General features: G+C 43.3%; 1 protein-coding gene across 1 annotated transcript in view; it reads left to right on the forward strand.

Moving 5' to 3' along the window:
* rmdn3 (regulator of microtubule dynamics 3) overlaps window positions 1–21,894 on the forward strand; it is a 31,752-nt gene that overhangs the window by 8,546 nt on the left and 1,312 nt on the right. Inside the window, exons 3-11 of the mRNA XM_079643067.1 lie at window positions 4,015–4,155; window positions 7,383–7,719; window positions 13,005–13,107; window positions 13,451–13,511; window positions 14,946–15,021; window positions 19,247–19,324; window positions 19,789–19,887; window positions 20,746–20,799; window positions 21,696–21,776. Of these exons, the coding sequence (XP_079499193.1) occupies window positions 4,015–4,155; window positions 7,383–7,719; window positions 13,005–13,107; window positions 13,451–13,511; window positions 14,946–15,021; window positions 19,247–19,324; window positions 19,789–19,887; window positions 20,746–20,799; window positions 21,696–21,776 (1,030 nt within the window). The remainder of the gene's footprint in view (window positions 1–4,014; window positions 4,156–7,382; window positions 7,720–13,004; window positions 13,108–13,450; window positions 13,512–14,945; window positions 15,022–19,246; window positions 19,325–19,788; window positions 19,888–20,745; window positions 20,800–21,695; window positions 21,777–21,894) is intronic.

The raw sequence follows: 21,894 nt of genomic DNA on the forward strand, positions 1-21,894 counted from the left end.
CGCATTTTACAATAAACTTCCGTTGGGTCGCTTAAAAACAAATATCTCAATTCGAATCGCAATATTTGTCAGAAAAATCGCAATTAGATTTTTTCCCAAAATCGTGCAGCCCTAGTGTGTGGGCTGTCTTTCATTTTGACACACAGAACAATGTTATAATAAACATACATACTGTATGTTAAATGGATATACCCACCTTCTTTCATTTATCTTTCCATTCCCTCAACAATATACGTACATAAAGAAATGGCATATTTTGGACATAGCTCGAATGGTGATTAATCATGATTAATACATTTTTAAGCTGTGATTAATCTGATTAAAAATTGTATCGTTTGACAGCCCTAGATAATATATAATAATAATTCAAGTACATCCTTTCAACCATAAATTGTTATTGAACATTCAACATTGCAAATGAAATAATATTAAAATATATAAATGATATATATAATAAATAAAACAAATTCATTAAATTATAATAAATTAATTAAATCACACACGACCAAAACAATCAATTAAATAGACTCAGGCTGGAAAACATATATATACAGTATATATATATATATATATATATATATATATATATATATATATATATATATATATATATATGGCTTTATTGAGCAGCAGAAATGCACATCTTGTCGGGTCGGAGCCCGGGAAGAGAAAGAGAAAGGAAAGAGGACACAGTATATACCCCGAGGTACAGTAGGCATTAGTGTCCGTGCGGAACAATACCCCCAACCTGCAGTTCCATGAGTGAATTATGTAATACAGTGGTCACCACAATATATAAATAAATAAATATGAGCACACATTGTCTCACAAGCAAAAAAAAACTCCTTAAAACAACAGTCAAGTGTACAGTCCACTGTCCATACAAAGACCCAGATGCCTCAAAAGGCCATATCCAAATCTGAATTTCAAAGATTTCGAACAAGGAACACCAACATGTTTGCATTGTCGTGCAAATGCATCTTTGATTGTAAACTGTCGGGAAGGTGGGGGCTCTCCATCTCCAGCTGCCGTGTTTGCTTCCAGCTGGGAAAACGGAATGGGGTGGTTGTGTTTTAGGTGTAGTTTAAAATGCATGGTTTTGCCATAGATAGACTGTATTGCCTGCTTTTGTCGCTACCTTTTTTAAACAAATGCGACACACGCGGAGGGTCCTGACCTGCCTGTGTGTCAGCCCCGCCCCTCACAGCACGCCTGGCAGCCACAGCGCTCCCAGCTAAAATGCTGGTCACATCCTTATGTAAACGGAAATGTATCGAGCTCAGAAAAGTTATCGAGTCCATTTTTATTTATCGTACGATAAGTCAATTTATCGATTATCGCGACAGGCCTACTGCTACCTAACCCTTAAACACCCAACCGCCCTCTCAGGTGATTAACTGCTCCTGAACGTGCCCAGAAGAACCAAGTCAAAGCTCAGAGGGGGCCGTTGCTGCCCCTGCACATCAGACAGGCTTCCACACTGTGGAACGATCTGACCCTGCACATCAGACAGGCCTCCACACTGTGGAACGATCTGCCCCTGCCCATCAGACAGGCCTCCACACTGTGGAACGATCTGCCCCTGCCCATCAGACAGGCCTCCACACTGTGGAACGATCTGCCCCTGCATATCAGACTGGCTCCCACACTGTGGAACGATCTGCCCCTGCACATCAGACAGGCCTCCACACTGTGGAACGATCTGCCCCTGCACATCAGACAGGCTCTCACACTGTGGAACGATCTGCCCCTGCCCATCAGACAGGCCTCCACACTGTGGAACGATCTGCCCCTGCCCATCAGACAGGCTCCCACACTGCTTGCTTTTAAATCGCTTCTTAAAACCCACCTCTTCTCCTTAGCGTATTAACATCTTTTAGAGCGTTGCTTTTATATTGTCTATTGTTTTTACTTATACTTGTTTTATGGTGTGTGAGCTGATCTGTGTTACTTTTTGTATGTTTTGTTTGTTTATTTGACTGTACAGAACTTTGGTCTGGAGCAGGGGTCTGCAACCTTTTTGACCAAAAGAGCCATTTTGCTCCTTTTTCCCAAACATTTTTTTGTCTGGAGCCGCAAAACATATTTCATAGTTTGATAGCTTATAAAGTTGTACTTATTGTTATATCAGAAAAAAACTACAGTTTTTTTGCATTTATTAGGCTATTTATTACATTATATAAAACTGTTAACCTCTAATAAGAAACAAAGAACTCCTATAAGGAGAATTAAAAATAATACACAGGCCTACTTTAAAATAAATTAAACACAGCACTTGGGGAGTCCTCTGCACATTTGAAGGAAAAAAATATAAAATTAAAATGGGCCCACTTTGAAATAAATAAAACATATAGCTGCACCCTAAAAAGACTTAAAGGTAGAGTAGGTAAGAATGGAGAAACCAGCTCGAGTGCGCTAGAATTTGAAAATACACAACCGGAAAAAATATGCCTATTCCTTCAGACTTCCTTACAGAGCCCCTCCTCCAACACACACAAACGCGCATGACCAATGAGGCCACGAGATAAGTTTGTGCACAGATGGAAGGCTGACAGGCAGGTAGGCCATCCAGTTATTTTAGCCGGGTCGTCTAAAATGATTGGTCGTGCTTTTTACAGCGCTACGGCTTCCAGAGATTAATTTGTGTATGTATTTATTGTCAAAGCATTTAATATATTCATTGCTATCGGGACATTAAGAGCATTCCATGGTATATAACAAAAATGTATTTTCTGAAATAAATAACATACCCCATGTAATTATGACTGAAGATCGTCAGCTGTCTTCCTCTCCCTTGTTGTTCCTCGCTACGTAAAGGCTGCAGCACCGTTGACAACTTCTCTCTACATATCAAACATACCGGTAAACCAGCATCGTTTGCTGTGAAAGCATATAACTCTGTCCACACAGAATTAAATCCTGTGTTCCTCCGATACTTTTCTTTGATTTATCCATAGTTCGCTCATCGAGCCGGGGGTCAGGTTATTCGCCTCCAAGAAAAGGCGCTCGCGCGGGACCGTAGCAGGATGTGACGCATATTTTAGTTGATCTAATTAAAACCGTTTTGTTTTTTATTTATGTGTCACAGTATCACCTCAAAATACAAGATACGAAACATTTTCAACCATGCAACAAAATATAAATAGTCCTACAAATACTTTTATTTTATTTCCTTCTTATTTTTGTCTAAGCTCAAGGGAGCCAGGGCAGAGGGCTTAAAGGGCCGCATGCGGCCCGAGGGCCGCGGGTTGCCGACCCCTGGTCTGGAGGTTTAAAGTGCTCTATAAATAAAGCTGTATTGTATTGATCCTTTGATTTCAAATAAGTTTTATCATTTCCAGGCTATATATCTGGGGAATGTTGCATTTTTTTAAAATGTGTATTTCAATCAATGGGCATTACGGAAAGTAAGGAATTATATCGGACATTATCAATATTTGATGATTTAAAATTGAAAATAGATCTTGAATAAAAGTTTTAAGTAATAATAGAGTTGCTTACTAATGACACAAATAAAAGACCTACAAAGAAAAACCCCTATTCCGATTAAATAATGTATTTGCTCTTGTCCCAAAAAACAGTAACTTTATGGCACAATATTAAGCAACCACGTCAAAGTCATGACACATGTAAGGATCAGTTACTAAGGATTGACCTGAAACTGCTCAGAAGGGGGATACAAATGAAGTGAACTCCTCATTGCTCCTCATTGTATGAAGCAACCACAAGTCGCATGATTTCACGTCATTATCGCTAAGCTTAAGGCGGCTCAGTCCCTTGTTAGAGGCTGCCTTTGTTGAGACACCTACACGCTTCAGACATTCATGAGTGGGGTATTTAATGATGTATTTTATGTCGTAAAACAAAAGGTGAACACCTTATTTCCCACATCTAGTAAAAAACATGTAAAAAAAAAATGACATTGAAGAGAGCGAATCTTTAAAGTGGGACTGGTCCTCCACCTTGGTGTTGTGTGGCTAACGTGAAGGTCTGTTCCTTCTTCCCCACATTCAGGAAGGGAGTGGAGGAAAGTCAGCGGGTGCGTCGGCGGCGCCACGTGGTCCACAGGGAGCGCACTGAGTCCACCGGCTCCAGCTCCATCTACTTCACTGCCAGCCAGGGTATGGCCAGTGCATATGAGACCAGCGAAGGAGGGTACGTCTGCCGGTTGTGCTTGATGTGTTTGGTGGCATGTCTGTTCTGCCTGTGGCCCCCAGAGTGTCTTGGGGCACCACTGCTTATACCTGGTGCACAATCACATCATATCCTAATTGATATGGTGGATCAGCAGTAAGATCTCTTAAAGCTGGTTTTATTGATTGTTTTAGCAATACTCCTCTGGGTTGTTTTGTAGTAATTTGATCCATTGTCATATGTTGGAACATATTAATTATTGCATCTTAAAAGTTGTGATCTTGTTAGTGGCCTTGGTTTGTGGTGCAAATCAAATATCATTTTAATTGTTGACATCCGTAGAAGCCTGGAGTAATAATCTGTGGGTCGAGTAGTCATGTTACATTACGAAGGATCAACTGTTGGGGTTAGTAAAGGCCTCTTAACAAGCTCCATCAGATACATCCTGTTACTCACCAACACAATGACTGACTGTGAGACTGTGAACAGTTTCATAGAGACTGCTCTCTAATGAGGAATAAGACCCTTTAAGCCCATTTCATTCACTTCCATCTTACTGGTGCAGATATATCAAAACCTGAGCAAGTCAAAGAAATGTATCTGCAGTAGGGCTGCACGATATTGAAAAAAACTGACATTGCGATATATATTTTTCTCTCCTGCGTTATATATTGCGTTTTTTTTAACTATATTTAACCGGATGAAGGATTTTAGGGACGTCTGGATCTTAACTGGTTGACTCATCATACCTTAACCCTTTGGAGTCGACCGTCACACCGGCGTGATCAGATCACATGACCTGTTCAAGCCAGTGCCGCATAAAAACAACATTCCGGACAACATTGCCGTGTGTTTCTGTCGAAAGTACTGGCTTGAAACTATATCCCAGTCTTTTTTTCATACAAAAAGACCCTGTAAATACGGAGATACGATGATATAAAGTTAATACATTGTAAAAAATACGAAAAATGGAAGCACATATTTGAATATCTTCGCCGTATTTCATCATTTTACGAAACGGAAAATACTGGAAACAGTAGATCCTGCTCAACGGGATGTGTATGTGTATTTCTGTCGAAAGTACTGGCTTGAAACTATATGCCAGTCTTTGTTTCATGCAAAAAGACCCAATAAACACGGAGATACGATGATATAAAGTTAATACAAATATATTTCAAAAGTATGAATAATGGAAGCACATATTTTAATATCTTCGCCGTATTTGATCATTTTACGAAACGGAAAATACTGGAAACTGTAGATTCTGCTCAACAGGATGTATTTACCAGGGAGGGGGTGAGGTAATCAGGTAAACGGAGTGATACAAAGCGAGACGAAAAGAGACGAAGAGGGACCGCGGGAACCAAAGAGAGACGGCGGGAAATGGAGAGAGACGAAGATATACGAAGACAGGCGGCGGGAGACTGCGATTGAAGTAAAGTGACAGACAAACATTGAGAATTTAGATATAGTTAGATAGATTTAGAGTTTTGAAGATTCAATTATGATGAAGAGAACTCTGAACTTGAGTCAAGCTATAAGTTTGTTTTTTGACATGGAGGAGGAGGAGCCTGTGATGTTGCCGTCTGTGTCGTAGTTGACAGAAACTGCTTTGAAGTGTGGCACAGATAAAGACAGAAAAAACTGATTTGTGTACATAATGTGTATATAGGCCTATATATATATTTGTATTATATTTATAATAACACTTTTGCCTTATCAGAATGAAATCCCATGTACATTATTTAAGCTTTTAAATGTTTTGTTGTGCCTACTGTTGACAGAACTTGAGAAATGAGGGAAAAAAGCCTATGGATACACCTGTTATTTGTTCATAAAATGTGTATATAGGTTCATGCTACCTCAATCAAACTTTCACATTATCATAGTGAAATCCCATGTATATATTTCCAGCTTTCAAATGGTTTCGTTGTGTATGTTTGTCTTACCTATATGAAAAATAATATCATTTTCAAAATCTGTTTTACGTTTTTTTTGTGATTGTGGGTCCAAAATGTTCATATAGTATCTCAAAATGAAATAAATAACTATCAGGTTATATAGGTGAGGTTGTCCTTAAAAAAAAGATACCAAACATTGACGTGCCAAACATTTCTTAATGGGGTTTAGTAAGACAAAACTAAAGTATGCGAAAACGGCCATATTAGCCCAGGACTCCAAAGGGTTAAGTCATGATCTTGCATGTCATGATAATGCATGTTGCTTACCCTCAAATAAGGGGGTTCATCTGTGAATGAAGAAGAGAAGAACATTTTTGTATCCAAAATAGTTCCAGATGGCAGATGTTGCTTTTCTTTTTGGAAGTAAATTTTCATTCTCGCCTGTATTGTCCTCCTGTGCCACGCTCATTTTTTACCTGTGTTTTGATGGTCGGCAAACTAGCGGGGCGGGGCCTGCTATGATCTGACCAAAAATGATTGTGATTGGTTGTTTGCTGTGCATGCAGAGCCAGCATGTCACTCACCCAAGTACCCCTGACATGAGAGCCGCGCAAGTTTTCCTTTTGTAGCAAACAGCAAAATAATTGTAACATGACGTGTTTGAGTTAATTTACCTACTTAATATCGCAAGTCCTAAAAATAAATATTAATATTTTTTTTTTATAAAATCGCACATCCCTGCGATGTGTATAACGCGCATGCGCATATCGCGGTTATCGCCATGACACCATATATCGTTCAGCCCTAATCTGCAGCAAGATCCACTCGAGGGAAGAGTTTGTTTTTCCTTATTGGGGTGAACTGACCTTTTGAAATGTACTGAATGCAGAATAAACCATAAGATAAGATGGGATGTAGGGCAGGTCTTTCTCACCGCAGCATGGTAAAACAAGGCATTGCAAATAATGTGACAATTAAAACTAGAAAATAAACAAATAGAAACATCTCAAAATAGAGAAGAAAACAGAACTAAAAAGTAAGATATACAACTTGACAGTGAAAGATGAATATGAAGACTATCTGTCAAATAAACACTATGAAGGGCCAATTTACAGCTAACACCATTTAAAAGTAGGATATTATTAAATTTAGTGAGCAAGGAATAGCATATTAAATATAAATGTACAGTAGGAAGAAAGTTCCAGTCCAGTTATCAAAAGAACAAATATAATAATTGAATAGATCAATATCATGTGAAATTCCAAATGTGTGGTTATTGGAATACATTTCTTAATAATTGAAATCACCAAATAAATCAATCCCTAAATAAAAGGATGTTGGTCGCAGGTACTCGACGGCCTACGCTGAGTCGGACTACACAGACAGAGACACAGACAGGGAGGGGGGGCGGGAGCCAGAGCAGGAGTCTGAGGAAGACGAGGACCGGAGCTGCGCCACCGTCCTCACCCTCCGCCAGGAACACTCCCAGGAAGAGGAGGCGGAGGAGCGAGGACTGGAGGAGGAGGACGAGGAGGAGGAGGACGAGGAGGGGGGGCTGACGCTGCTGACTGAAGTCCCCAGTGGGGAGCTGGCTCTCCTCCTGGCTCAGAGTGACGTCCTGCACACGGGGGACGCCCGTCTGAAGGCCGAGGGCTTCAGACTGCTGCTGGACAACAGAGCAGAGGTGAGGACAGGAGGCCTCCATCCTTTTACCAACCCAGTTCAGATGTAGCTCTGCGTATAAACGTATAAAGAGAACGTCGCCGTCCCCATGTTAACAATGCTGAAGTAATATCACCTCTTCTATAGCTTGGGGAAACCATATGGGAGGGGAATCAGCCAATGAGAATGAAGAACGTTCCTATGTTTGATCCTCTGTTTGTGTTGGAGAGTAACAAAGTACATTTACTCAAATACTGTACAAAAGGAGACAAAACCAAAAACGTGCTTTTAAGCTACACATTGGTTTCTAGTTTATTCTTTTAAATCCATGGTGAGAAAGCAATGAAACAGAATAATTAGGTTTACTTAGCTATGCATAAATGTGATCTTTCATATTTGGTGGGATGAAGACTGTCTCTGACGGTCAGACGCTCTGATGCTCTGACGCCAGGCCCGGTTCTACGGGGGTGCATAAGGGTGCATTGCACCATCAGTTGAGTCGTTATGCACCCTGATTTGAACAATTTAAAGTGACATTTTTTTTTTTTAAAGAAAATAAAATCTTAAGTGAAAAATATTACATATATAATAACAATAATAAGAAGAATATTGTCAATTATGGACATCAGAAAATGGTTAAAACAACCAGCTCTTATCGCCAGCAGTAACACTGCATCTACTGCAGGTAACAACAGTTCAGATCATGGGGACATTACGTTACCTGTGGCCACTGTCGTGGACACTAACGTCCTCCCGCCCGACTCGCCGGCTTTGCCCGCCTCGCCCACGGAGGCGGAGCAGCCGCAGCCGTCTTCGTTGCCCCAAACACCGCCACCGCTCAGCGGCCCGTAAGTGCCAGAAGACCTCGGCAAAACAGATCCTGCCCCCAGGTATATTTTAAAAAGTACCCAACTCGCCGGTAAGGCTCTCATTTGGCAGCTCATGTTTTAAAAACAGAGAAGTGCACCAGATTGATGCTTTTAAGTTCAATATAAAAAAAAAAAATCTTCCCGGGGGATCATGCCCCCGGAACCCCCTAGAGGAGGTGAGGACCCCCCTAGAGGGTGTTAGGTCCACTCCCCACTTATAAAAATAGCACTTTACCCCTGCACCCTCTCTAATCTCAGATTCACCCTGAGTCAATTTGTTCTGGAACCGGGCCTGTCTGACGCTCAGACGCTCAAACGCTCAAGGCCCCTACACATGGCGGCGTGCGTTGCCGTTTCAACGCTTCTGCCCATTCACTTTGAATGGGGTGACGTCACGATTCGTCGAACTGCATTGTGGGAGCAAAGCGTAGCTTCTCTCGCGGAGGCGTCAGCCAATCGAATCATATGCCAGTACAAGCTCTAGCCAATCAAACCGCGTGCTTGTGTGTCTGTGGCGGGAGATTCATGTGATTGGTTGTTGGTCGAGTTTCAGCCCCCCCCCGCCGGCAAGCGACAACGCACGCACGCCGCCGTGTGTAGGGGCCGTACGACGCTCTGACGTTCAGACGCTATGAAGCTCAGACGCTATGACGTTCAGACGCTATGACGCTCTGACGTTCAGATGCTATGACGCTCTGACGCTCTGACGCTCTGACTTTCAGACGTTATGACGCTCAGACGCTCTGACGCTCTGCAACTCAGACGCTCCGACGCTATGACGCTCTGACGTTCAGACGCTATGACGCTATGACGTTCAGACGCTCTGACGCTATGACTTTCAGACGTTATGACGCTCAGACGCTCTGACGCTCTGCAACTCAGACGCTCCGACGCTATGGCGCTCTGACGTTCAGACGCTATGACGCTATGACACTCTGACGCTATGACACTCTGACGCTCTGACGCTATGACTTTCAGACGCTATGACACTCAGACGCTCTGACGTTCAGACGCTATGACTTTCAGACGCTATGACGCTCTGACACTCAGACGCTCCGACGCTCTGACGCTATGACGCTCTGACGTTCAGACGCTATGACGCTCTGACGCTCTGACACTCAGACGCTCCGACGCTCTGACGTTCAGACGCTATGACGCTATGACACTCTGACGCTATGACTTTCAGACGCTATGACGCTCAGACGCTATGACGTCATGACACTCAGACGCTCCGACGCTATGACGCTCTGACGCTATGACGTTCAGACGCTATGACACTCAGACGCTCTGATGCTATGACGCTCTGACGTTCAGACGCTATGACGCTATGACACTCAGACGCTCTGACGCTATGACGCTCTGACGTTCAGACGCTATGACTTTCAGACGCTATGACGCTCAGACGCTCTGACGCTATGACACTCAGAGGCTCCGACGCTTTGACGCTATGACGCTCTGACGTTCAGACGCTATGACACTCAGACGCTCAGACGCTATGACACTCAGACGCTCTGACGCTATGACGCTCTGACGTTCAGACGCTATGACACTCAGACGCTCTGACGCTATGACACTCAGACGCTCCGACGCGATGACGCTCAGACGCTCTGACTTTCAGACGCTATGACGCTCTGACGTTCAGACGCTATGACGATCAGACGCTATGACGATCAGACGCTATGATGCTATGACGCCCCGACGTTCAGACGCTATGACGCTCTGACGTTATGACGCTCAGACGCTATGACGCTCAGACGCTATGACGCTCAGACTCTATGACGCTCAGACGCTGCACTGACTGATAAACAACCCACATCGCTTTTTTCCCAAGCTACAGTACATGTGATATTACTTCAGCGTTAACGTATTTGTTTGTATATTTGCAGATCCGTTTTAAATTAGAAAAACATTTATTTTTAAATGTACAAACCTTTTTATTGCATGAGATGAAGGTATAACATATTTACACATGGATTGTCACTGTCAGTCTGTTCACACAAATAATATTGACACAAATGTACTTCCATAAAACGACTTTGTACACATGCATATGAAAGTAGTGATTATAAGAAAGCCCCACAATAACTCAGAAGAATATACTGTGATTCAGAGGGATCCATTTATGAACTAGAGAATGCAATTCCTGAAGAAATTGCTAGTGGGAATGCTTTATGCTGAAAAGCTGACGCTAAACTGCTATGCTGAAATGTAATGTGTAAGAAGAAAGTGAAGAATTTAGACTGAAATGATACATGAACACTGGGGGCTTGAATGTGTGATGAGAGAAGAAAAGAAAGTAAAAAGGCTTGGAAAAGCAGCAGAATATTTGAACTGCAAACTTTTGAACTAATTTGATGGTGAATGATTTGTCGCCATCCCAACGGCATTTGATGACATCCCATAATACGCATAGATGCGTTGATGGCTGCATCGTTACCAAACCTGTGAAGTTTTGGGCCGTTTGGAGCATTTGAACTGAAGTTGTAAGAGAACCGTGTTTCATTGTGAGCATTGTGTTGCCATGGCAACGGCATTTGAAGAAATCTCAAAACTATCCCGTAGATGTCTTCACGGCTGAACTGTTAGCACACTTGTGAAGTTTTAGCACTTTTTTAACATTTGCATAGGAGTTATCGCGACATCATGTTTTATGGCGAGGGATGCGTTTCCATGGAAACGGCATATGATGAGATCTCAGATTTGTCGTAGAGCTGTTGAGGCATGGACCGGTGATATACAAGTGAAGATTGGGGGACGATTGGACCGTGTCCATTGGACTTACAGCGACATCATGTTTTATGGCGAGGGATGCGTTTCCATGGAAACGGCATATGGTGAGTTCTCAGATTTGGCGTAGAGCTGTTGAGGCATGGACCGGTGATATACAAGTGAAGATTGGGGGACGATTGGACCGTGTCCATTGGACTTATAGCGACGTCATGTTTAATGGCGAGGGATGCGTTTCCATGGAAACGGCATATGGTGAGATCTCAGAATTGGCGTAGAGCTGTTGAGGCATGGGGACCGGTGATATACAAGTGAAGATTGGGGGACGATTGGACAGTGTCGATGGGACCTACAGCCACATCGTGTTTCATGGCGAGTGGTCCGTCGCCATGGCAACGGCATTTGATGACACCCCATACTACGCTTAGATGCGTTGATGGTTGCATCGTTACCAAACCTGTGAAGTTCTTGGCTGTTTGGAGTATTTTCACTGAAGTTATGAGAAAACCGTCTTTCAAGGCGAGCATTGTGTTGCCATGGCAACGGCATTTGAAGAAATCCCAAAACTGTCCCGTAGATGTCTTCAAGGCTGGACTGTTTGCACACTGCTATCTGAAGTCTGCTGCTCTGAGCATGTCAGTTGGAGTGATGACATCATCGTGTTCCATTACACAGGTGTTTATAGTTGAGCTAACAAGCTCTTTAGAGATCAAAGGCTTCATTGTTCTCAATGAGAGATAAACCTCTTACATGTGAACGTTTTGTGGAAGAACCGTAACAGATATCTGTGAAATTTCAAAACGTGAAGCATGTCAAGGAAGTTGAGTATCTGAAGTGTAATTTTTGTGTAGTTTCGGGTTAATAATGTGGCCTTTTTGGCAGTTTAGCTAAAGGTGTGCGGCTGCTGCAGTGAGGAAATATCTGCCTGAAATTACAATGGGGTTTTAATGGAGGAATGTTGAACGTTTTTGTCACTTCATGCCCACAAAAAGCATTTTGTTTAATTATTTTTGCTAAATTATTTGTCATTTTTCAAGCTACGAGATGGTTTCCTACGTTTGTCATGATAAATTATGTCTCAGGAATGTAGGGTTTGGGAATTATGGCAGTTTAAAAAAATATATATGAATGCGAATTTCAAGCTGTCCACTCTAGCTGTGACATCACACACTCTAGTTAAGGTTAAAATGTGAAGAAAACCTCTAAAACAAGGTCTGAACAATGTTTAATGTCTCTAAAAGTAAGAATCTGATTTAAAAGTTGTTTTACACGAATAATGTCAGAAAGATGTGTAACATTTTAAAGTTGGAATGAGGTTTCTGAGTGAAAGTATGAATGAACAGTTAGCCGTTAAAGTCGCGTGAAGATGTGTTGAAGTTGAAGATTTCCTCCATTGACTTCAATGTAAAAAATGTGATGTATTATGGGATGTATCTCTGGAATTATGAAAGTTATGAATGAGAAAAGTAATAGCCATCGATTCCCGACCGAGCTGAACGTTTTGATGTTTGAACGGAGTTTCTGCGATGTTCAATGCGGGAGGAGAAGAGGGCCAAAATAACCCGGCGGAATAATAATAATAAAAATGTTGTGCGTAGAAGAACAGTTACCGGTAGTTGGAATGCTGTTAACAGCATTCCCACTAAATTACAATTAGACCACTTAGCGATCCCAAACACTGACTGCTCTTTCTCTCCCTCCGTGTGTGCAGTACGGAGATAGCAGGGAGTTTCTATGGCGACTGGCTCGGGCTTACAGTGATATGTACGAGTCAACTGAGGACAAACAAGAGAAGAAGACCTACGCACACCAAGGTAACACACACACACACACACACCCTGATATAATCATATTATTCTTATCATGACTAAGAGTATTGAATACATTAAAACAAAGAACCAGTCAAATAAAGCATCCATTAAAACATGTTGCTTGTTTATATTTTTGCAAATCCAATTTCAAGAACATAATAACATGTTCAAAGGCAAGTAGGCCCTTGCAAAAAGAGAACTAGACTGACTGGCTTCTTACAAAGCTACTGCCTCACTCATAAGCAGTGTATTCTGGTCAATTTGTGCAAACGTGCAGAAAATGTGAATGTCTCCACCTTTTCTTGGGTGGGGGTTTTTGTCCCTGAGCTGTGAGCTGCTGTTTCAGGTCGAGAGGAGGCAGAGTTAGCCCTGAAGAAGAACGGCCTGAATGCTGAGTGCCACAAACGGTAAGAACTTGCATTCATATATACATATTAGGCTTGGGCGGTATGACGGTATGACGGTATAACAGGGTATTTCGAAATCCCGTCAGTATGATTTTCAATACCGTGACGTCACAGACTGTGCGCCAAATCACAGATGCGTTTCATTGTATTACACTGACATGGAGTTTTGACAGGGACGACATTGGTTGTAATGCACAGCACGCGCCAGCAGAGGGCAGGGGAGAGCAGTTCGTCTTTCCCGCTCTCAGAGCTCAGCACAGAGCTGAGCTGAGCAAGATGGCGGCAGCATTTGCCGGCCCCGAACTCGGACAACTAGTAAAAAAGAAAAATGCCTGTTTGAATGTTTTGACTATTTTGGGTTTACTCGTCGCCAGTGACTTCATCCAGCACAATGAAAGACAGAGGCACTTCTTTGGGAATGTTTAAGACGGGGTGAGTGAGTGTTGACATTTTTTAATCCTATGCAACTGGTTGATGGTTTTGTAGTCGAGGTCGGACGGTTTTAAAAACGAAAGCATTTACGTGCTAAACATTCACGCGAGTAATCCAATGAATCAAATGGAAATAAGGTTTTTAACACATGCACGGAATAATATTGCCAAACTAGTTAATGAATATAGCAAACTGTATTCAATAAGTCAAGTATTTAGTCCCGGAAAATGTTTATGTATGATGATATATTGTTTATTTAGCTCACAATGGAAACAACGTCGGACATCTACAAACGCGTCCTGTATCCGATCTCAAAATGTGCCATTTGCACAATGTGTCATGTATGCAGCCCTTGTTTTGCACTTGCGCGCACGTCGCGGCACTTTGCGAGCGTCTACCGGCTCGGGCTGCATTTTACACCGAACATATAATATACCGTTCGAAACATCTATTTGCCGCCGAACGCCACCTCGCTCAAGTCGACCCAAGTCATACCGTCATATACCGTATACCACGGTATGATGTCAGCAAGGTATGACGGTATGAAAAAAATGATACCGCCCAAGCCTAATACATATATATTTATTCTGGATATTGCTGCCACTGCCGGCTGCTGTACTTTGATGTCACATTGTGTAAATATTGTCTTTGTCTTAATTTGTTACAGAATTCTTTAATTGTCCCGCAACTGGGAAATGACGGTATTACAAAAGCAAGAGTTGTTGTACATATTATATAAAAAAATAAGGCACACGTTATTAATAACAAAACACAATAAGTAAAAAGTAACTTAGTAGCAGTATAGTTTGAAAATAAATGACCATATCAAAATATAGAAGTAGCTGGTACAGATTGAAAAAGAAATGAAAGAAGAAATAAAGCATGAATTGCACGAGGATACATTTTTTTAATAATAGCTTTTATAATTGTAATATACAATTCCTCCTATGTGTAAACCTACTTGGTAAAAACTGATTCTGATATTTGTGTTTCTGGCTCCAGGTTTGCGGTGCTGACAGGACTCCCCTCGCAGCATGAGAGCATGCACAGCAAACTGAAGAGCAGCCACATATTAAAGGTCACACACACACACACACACACACACACACACACACACACACACACACACACACACACACACACACACACACACACACACACACACACACACACACACACACACACACACACACACACACACACCATTTGAGTCTTAAAGAGCAACTTGCAGGTTAGACACACCAGTGAATACATGTATAGGAAAATGATGTATACACTAGATTTTCAAAAAAAGATGGGGGAGAGCGGCCGGTTTAACGTATGAATAAACATGGATCATAATGCTAGTTTTGACACAGAAGAGGTTGAAAATATATATTTGAATGCATATGATTATAATTATGAGCCTGCTAGGCGTCCAAGAGACCAGGGGCCTGTACTACGAAGTTGGATCAACCTAACCTGGATATGTTTGATTTAGCCGGTTGGCCTAATCCAAAACATACGCGCTCTCGCTAAACTGTACTACGACGCTGCTTCCACTTGGAGCATATCGCCACTATACTGTTGATTTATTTAATGTATAAACTGCCCATATTGTTCATGTAGAACAGTGTTCACGTAAGCCTGCACATTGATTTTATTTTTCATTGAATGTGACTGTTTCAATAAGGATACATCTATTACAGGTTGAGGTAGAAACCATGGTGGAACAGCTGATAACAACAGTGTGCAGAGTTTAAAGCAATCAAGTCATATTACAGGATAAAGGAAATACAGTTTAAACTGCCGTTGCAGTTCAAATCACAGTCTGTGTGAAAGTGAAAATGAATAGAATATTACCTCCCATCTTCAGAGCAATCTGACTATTATAACGTTAGCGTTAAGAAAGCTCACTTAAAGGTGACCTATCATGCAAATGCACTTTGGTACGTCTTTTATACATGAATCAGTGTCCCCGGTGTTCCAGGGAACTCACCAAGTGTCAGAAAACACAACCCTCTCTATTTTCCTCCATACCCAAATCTCTAAAAAAGGGGCTGCAACAGATCTGATACAGACTGATCCAGATTTGGACACTTCTATGACGTCACAGAAGTGGCGCTACAGCTATTGGGCCAACTCCACCAATCAGGAGGAGACAGCCACGGACATTGCCGTTCGAAAGCGCTGGAGACGCTGTAGTACATATGCCAGGCCTGTAGATGGTGCTGTTCTCACAGAATCAGCCCATGAAAAGATGAGGAATGGCTAAAATGCATGATCTGTTTGGTATTTTGAAAAATAAAAAGTATAAATATGCCTTATATAGGTATGGTCCTACACTATATTATTCAAATATAGCAGGATAGGTCCATTTTAAATATCTGCCACAACATAAGTAACCGGATCAAAGTAACATTACGTAGCCTACAGTCCACGGCACTGTGAGTGCAGACGTCAATGTGTCCCATTATCATTCAGATCACATCATAATGTATCATATATTTCCTTATCTGAGTCAGCTTATTGAGCCGTATCTGGCCGTGCAACACTCACAGTGTCACATACTGTATGCAGAAGTATTATTTTAAGCAACACATTAAGTGTAATTAAAGTCAGATCCACTCGTGTCTTAGACGGGGCAGTGATATCATAAACCTGTTAATGTACACATTCAAACACTTTTTCTGTTACCAGCTGTATTCACCTTGCAGGATAAAGTGTTTAAGTCATGGATGTTTAAAGTTTAACTTCTTCATATTTGTCTAATATTATAGGTCACTTTTCATTCAGGAAGTATGATGCTGCGCTGTCAGTACACTTCTCCATGTTTGTGATTGGTCAAATGCTCCAGATACCACCAATTTTATGTGAACGCGCACCTAGCTAGATAGGACACGGCTGGCTTGAGCGATCGAGTTGATAGCCAGCGTCGTAGGACAGTTTAGCGAGAGCGGCTTTGTTTTGGATTAAGTCAACCGGATAACTCAAAACATATCCAGGATATGTTGAACTAGATTCGTAGTATAGGCCTCAGGAGCAGCCAAGGATTAGAAGAAATAACGGCCATCGGAGAGAAATGGAGCTGTGGTGTGAGGAGAACCAGTGGAGAACTGGGCAGCTGTCTTGGTGAGTGACCGGCGTTAGCTACAGTTAATGTTAGCTAACGTCACATCACAACATTGTAAAGTTAGCTATCATATATCAGGCTATAACTAAAGTAGCATTGATAATATAGTAACGTTACTGGCAGGACTGTTGATACTGATCCATAACAGAAACGAATGCGCAAGTATCAGCCGTATCTCGCGTTACCTAATGCAACTCCACACTACGTTAAGACGTAGTGTGGAGTTGCATTAGGTAACGCGAGATACGGCTAATGCTAATGCAACTCCACACTACGTCTTACGGTGCTGTGTACCGGAGGGGAGAGAGAGAGGAGCAAAGGGGAGGGAGAGAGAGGAGCGAGGAACGAAGGGGGGAGAGAGAGGAGCAAAGGGGGGGGGACAGAGAGGAGCGAAGGGGGGGAGAGAGAGGAGCGAAGGGGGGGAGAGAGAGAGGAGCAAAGGGGAGGGAGAGAGAGGAGCAAGGAACGAAGGGGGGAGAGAGAGGAGCAAAGGGGGGGGGGAAGAGAGGAGCGAAGGGGGGGAGAGAGAGGAACGAAAGGGGGGAGAGAGGAACGAAGGGGGGAGAGAGAGGAGCGAAGGAGGGGAGAGAGAGAAGCAAAGGGGGGGAGAGAGGAACGAAGGGGGGGAGAGAGGAACGAAGGGGGAGAGAGAGAGGAGCGAAGGGGGGGAGAATGGAACGAAAGAGGGGAGAGAGAGGAGCAAAGGGGGGGAGAGAGGAACGAAGGGGGGGAGAGAGAGAGGAGCGAAGGGGGGGAGAGAGGAACGAAGGAGGGGAGAGAGAGGAGCAAAGGGGGGGAGAGAGGAACGAAGGGGGGGAGAGAGGAACGAAGGGGGAGAGAGAGAGGAGCAAAGGGGGGAGAGAGAGGAACGAAGGAGGGGAGAGAGAGAGGAGCGAAGGGGGGGAGAGAGAGGAATGAAGGAGGGGAGAGAGAGGAGCGAAGGGGGGAGAGAGAGGAACAAAGGAGGGGAGAGAGAGGAGCGAAGGGGGGGAGAGAGAGGAACGAAGGAGGGGAGAGAGAGGAGCAAAGTGGGGGGAGAGAGGAACGAAGGGGGAGAGAGAGAGGAGCGAAGGGGGGTGGAGAGGAACGAAGGGGGAGAGAGAGAGGAGCGAAGGGGGGAGAGAGAGGAACGAAGGAGGGGAGAGAGAGAGGAGCAAAGGGGGGGAGAGAGAGGAACGAAGGAGGGGAGAGAGGAGCAAGGGGGGGGAGAAAGGAACGAAGGAGGGGGGAGAGAGGAGCAAAGGGGGGGGAGAGAGGAACAAAGGGGGAGAGAGAGAGGAGCAAAGGGGGAGAGAGAGAGGAGCGAAGGGGGGGAGAGAGAGGAACAAAGGGGGGGGAAAGAGGAACGAAGGGGGAGAGAGAGAGGAGCGAAGGGGGGAGAGAGAGGAACGAAGGGGGGAGACAGAGGAGCGAAGGGGGGGAGAGAGAGGAACGAAGGAGGGAGAGAGAGGAGCGAAGGGGGGGAGAGAGAGGAACAAAGGAGGGGAGAGAGAGAGGAGCGAAGGGGGGGAGAGAGGAACGAAGGGGGGGAGAGAGAGGAATGAAGGGGGGAGAGAGATGTAATACGGTTTCCTGATAAACGTTTTGTTTGATAGGCCTCAGCTGTGGAGAGTATGTGCTGCAGGGAGGTGGATGCACAACGCACCCAGGAACGAAAGTTAGCTCCGGTCCTTTTCCTGTGAGGGAAACTGTGGACTCGATGTCCTGACAGGCTGGAGTTTGTGCAACCTGCACAAACTCCAGCTCACCATGATTACAAATGGTGAAATGCAATGTAAAATGACCAGCTCACTAAATCACAACCGCTCAAACCAACTACAAACTACTACCGCGGATTGGGCAGAGAAGGAGTCCGAGAAAGTTGCTCCCCCATGTAACGTAATATGAAGCGTTTGACGTTAAAAAAAGCAGTTTTTAGTAGGGCTCTGCAATTAATCGTGATTATGATTTTTGCCGTAATCGCACAGCTCTAGTTTTTAGTAACGGAGCTCAAAACGGCTTCTTTCCCTCTGAATTCTTGCCCTTATGTCTTGTAAAACATATCAAATCCTGCATTAACTTTTTTTAATTGTAATTTTCAGGCAAGGTTAAGCATAAATGTAGTAAAAAAAAAAAACCCTGCAAGTTGCTCTTTAAGCTCATTGTATGTTTCAGATATAGTTAGCTTTAATGACGTTTGTTTTCCCCTCAGGAGCATCTGGACCGTGCCCTCGCGCTCCGAGATGATGACCCCATGTGTTTCTACCTGCTGGGCAGATGGTGCTATGAGGTGAGGGGGGGGCTGTTATTGTTAACTGGTCAGATGCAGTGATACATGTGTCTCGGTCACAAGCGGTTCTTTCTGTGAGCAGCGAATGATGTGTCACGATAAATGTTGCCGCAAGGCATTGTGGGACAGCATTTTCACTGAAGTACTTCCAGGTCATTTCACTCCATATGGAATCTTCCTAAGACGATTCCACCACAACCCAGTTCTGAATGGCCACACTCGTACTTCAGTCAACACATCCTTAAGGGAATATGAAGGTTTTTATGAAAGCTGTGTGTGTGTGTGTGTGTGTGTGTGTGTGTGTGTGTGTGTGTGTGTGTGTGTGTGTGTGTGTGTGTGTGTGTGTGTGTGTGTGTGTGTGTGTGTGTGTGTGTGTGTGTGTGTGTGTGTGTGTGTGTGTGTGTGTGTGTGTGTGTGTGTGTGTGTGTGTGTGTGTGTGTGTGTGTGTGTGTGTGTGTGTGTAGGTAGCCACTCTGGACTGGCTGGAGAAAAAAGCAGCCGCTGCCCTCTACCAGACCCCCCCCACCTCCACACTGCATGACGCGCTTGAGAACTTCCTGAAGGTACCCAGAGTTCTGCAGAGAGGTTTCTGCTTACCCTCATTTCGTTTTCTCCAGATATCATGTGTATGTTGTCCTGCGGTGTGAACCCACTGGCAGAACAGATCCTCTCCTCTGCACTCTTGTAAATCCTCTAACCCAGTGGTTCCCAACCTGGGGGGCCAAAGATCGCAGGGGGGGTGCCAGGCCTAAGATGATTTGAGGCCAAATATCATATTTAGACCCTTTTTTTTTTTTTTTTTTTTACTTGTTTTTTTGGGTATATAATTGTAAAGCAATACATGATTGTCACTAAAAGCCTTGTCTCTACATTACAATAATATATAACAAATAATTGATTAATTAATTTGAATAAAAATTCAAGTTAGTAGCTATTAAAGGCATAAAAAGACAGCAATCTATAATTCTTTCTTTAATAGAAATGTTTCTTCTGCCCGTAAAGTGTCCAAACCAGGCTTGTCTGGATAAGCGCATTTTTAAAACATAGCCATTGTCCATGCCGGTTTCAGTTGGATTATTTGTCACAGTTGCTCCGATCAGATCGGTCTCCTCCATTTTGTAGATTATTTACAACTTTTGAATCCACATAAACACAACGGCAAAATCCAGCTCACTTTGAGCATGTGTTTTAAACAGTTTAATCCCTTTGTGAATTGTTTCCACTTGCGCCGTCCTTTCATTTCTTCATTCAGCGGGAATCCAAATGAATTAATCCTGAGTCCAATAACCATCAAAGTCACTCCAATAGTGCTCCTTAATTACGCTTTCATCCTCCTTTAATGAAATACTTCACATTCATCCAGTTTGTGACAGTAGTTGTAGCATTTTTGAAACTTGAATTACCGCTGTTGTGTTCTTCAGGCAGAGGAGCTCAGTCCGGGTTTCTCCAAGACCGTCAGACTCTACATCGCAAAGGTAATCATCACGCACTCAGCCCAGTTTGTTATTGTAATACTATAGGATATTGATGACTTTATGCATTGCAAAGAGTGCAGCTACATAGAGCCTTTTTTTTTTATTTTCTTTGATTTGAACCATGGTGGAATGACAATTTGAACAAGACTGACACAATTTGAGTGAACACAACTTCCCCTTCTGCTCTGAGTCATCAGTCAGTCAGTTCACACACATCACACACATCACACACATCACACACACTGCTGGCATCAGCACCACTTCCCCTTCAGGTACACTGCATTCTCCAATGTTCATAAATCCACTAAGAAGTCAGAAAAACTTCAGATGATGTCTCATGATCATGAGATTTAGACATTAAACCAGTAGCAAACCCATGCTACGTTATTATTGTTTGTATCCATGGTTACAGTGTGAACAGAAACAGCTTTCAGTTCGGGTTGACACTACTTTCCATCTTACATTTATCAGCGTGTACAAATAGGGAAAAAGACAGGGCAAGGTGAAGCCAAGTCCCCAGAAAGTGAGCAAATGGTGGCTCTGCGGCTTCAGTGTCAGTAGGTGACGTCATTGGGCCAAATACACTCATCATGGTCTCATCATGTTAGAAAGATCAGCTCAACACCACAACATTCCTAAAGTTACAAAACGCCCTAAGAGCGTGCGCCGATCTCTACGGGCCCGATACGGTACTTTTACATTTTGGCTTCATGCCCCACTGAGCAACTTTGATAGGGATGAAAGGGGCTTCACCTGAGCCGAAACAGGAGAGGGTTTTAATGGTTAAAGGCAAGCAATATCTTGTGAATGTGACTTTCTGATGAACAGTTTGGGCTCACATCCCATCACATTCCTCTTCTCTTTGTGCACTAACCTTCATGTCGTTGCTCTGGCAGTGTCACAAGGAGCTGGGGAACATCTCTGAGGCCACGAACTGGACCCAGCTGGCTCTGAAGATGACGACAAACTCTAATGATGTAAGAGCTTTTAACTCCATAACATTCACCAAACTGCATTTCAATATTTCTGTTTCATCTTTGATTATTGGGAGTTGTGTACACAGTGCTGCAGATGACCTCCAGAAGCATTCCTCCA

Source organism: Notothenia rossii (assembly GCF_949606895.1).
Source record: "Notothenia rossii genome assembly, chromosome: 8".
Taxonomy (NCBI): domain Eukaryota; kingdom Metazoa; phylum Chordata; class Actinopteri; order Perciformes; family Nototheniidae; genus Notothenia; species Notothenia rossii.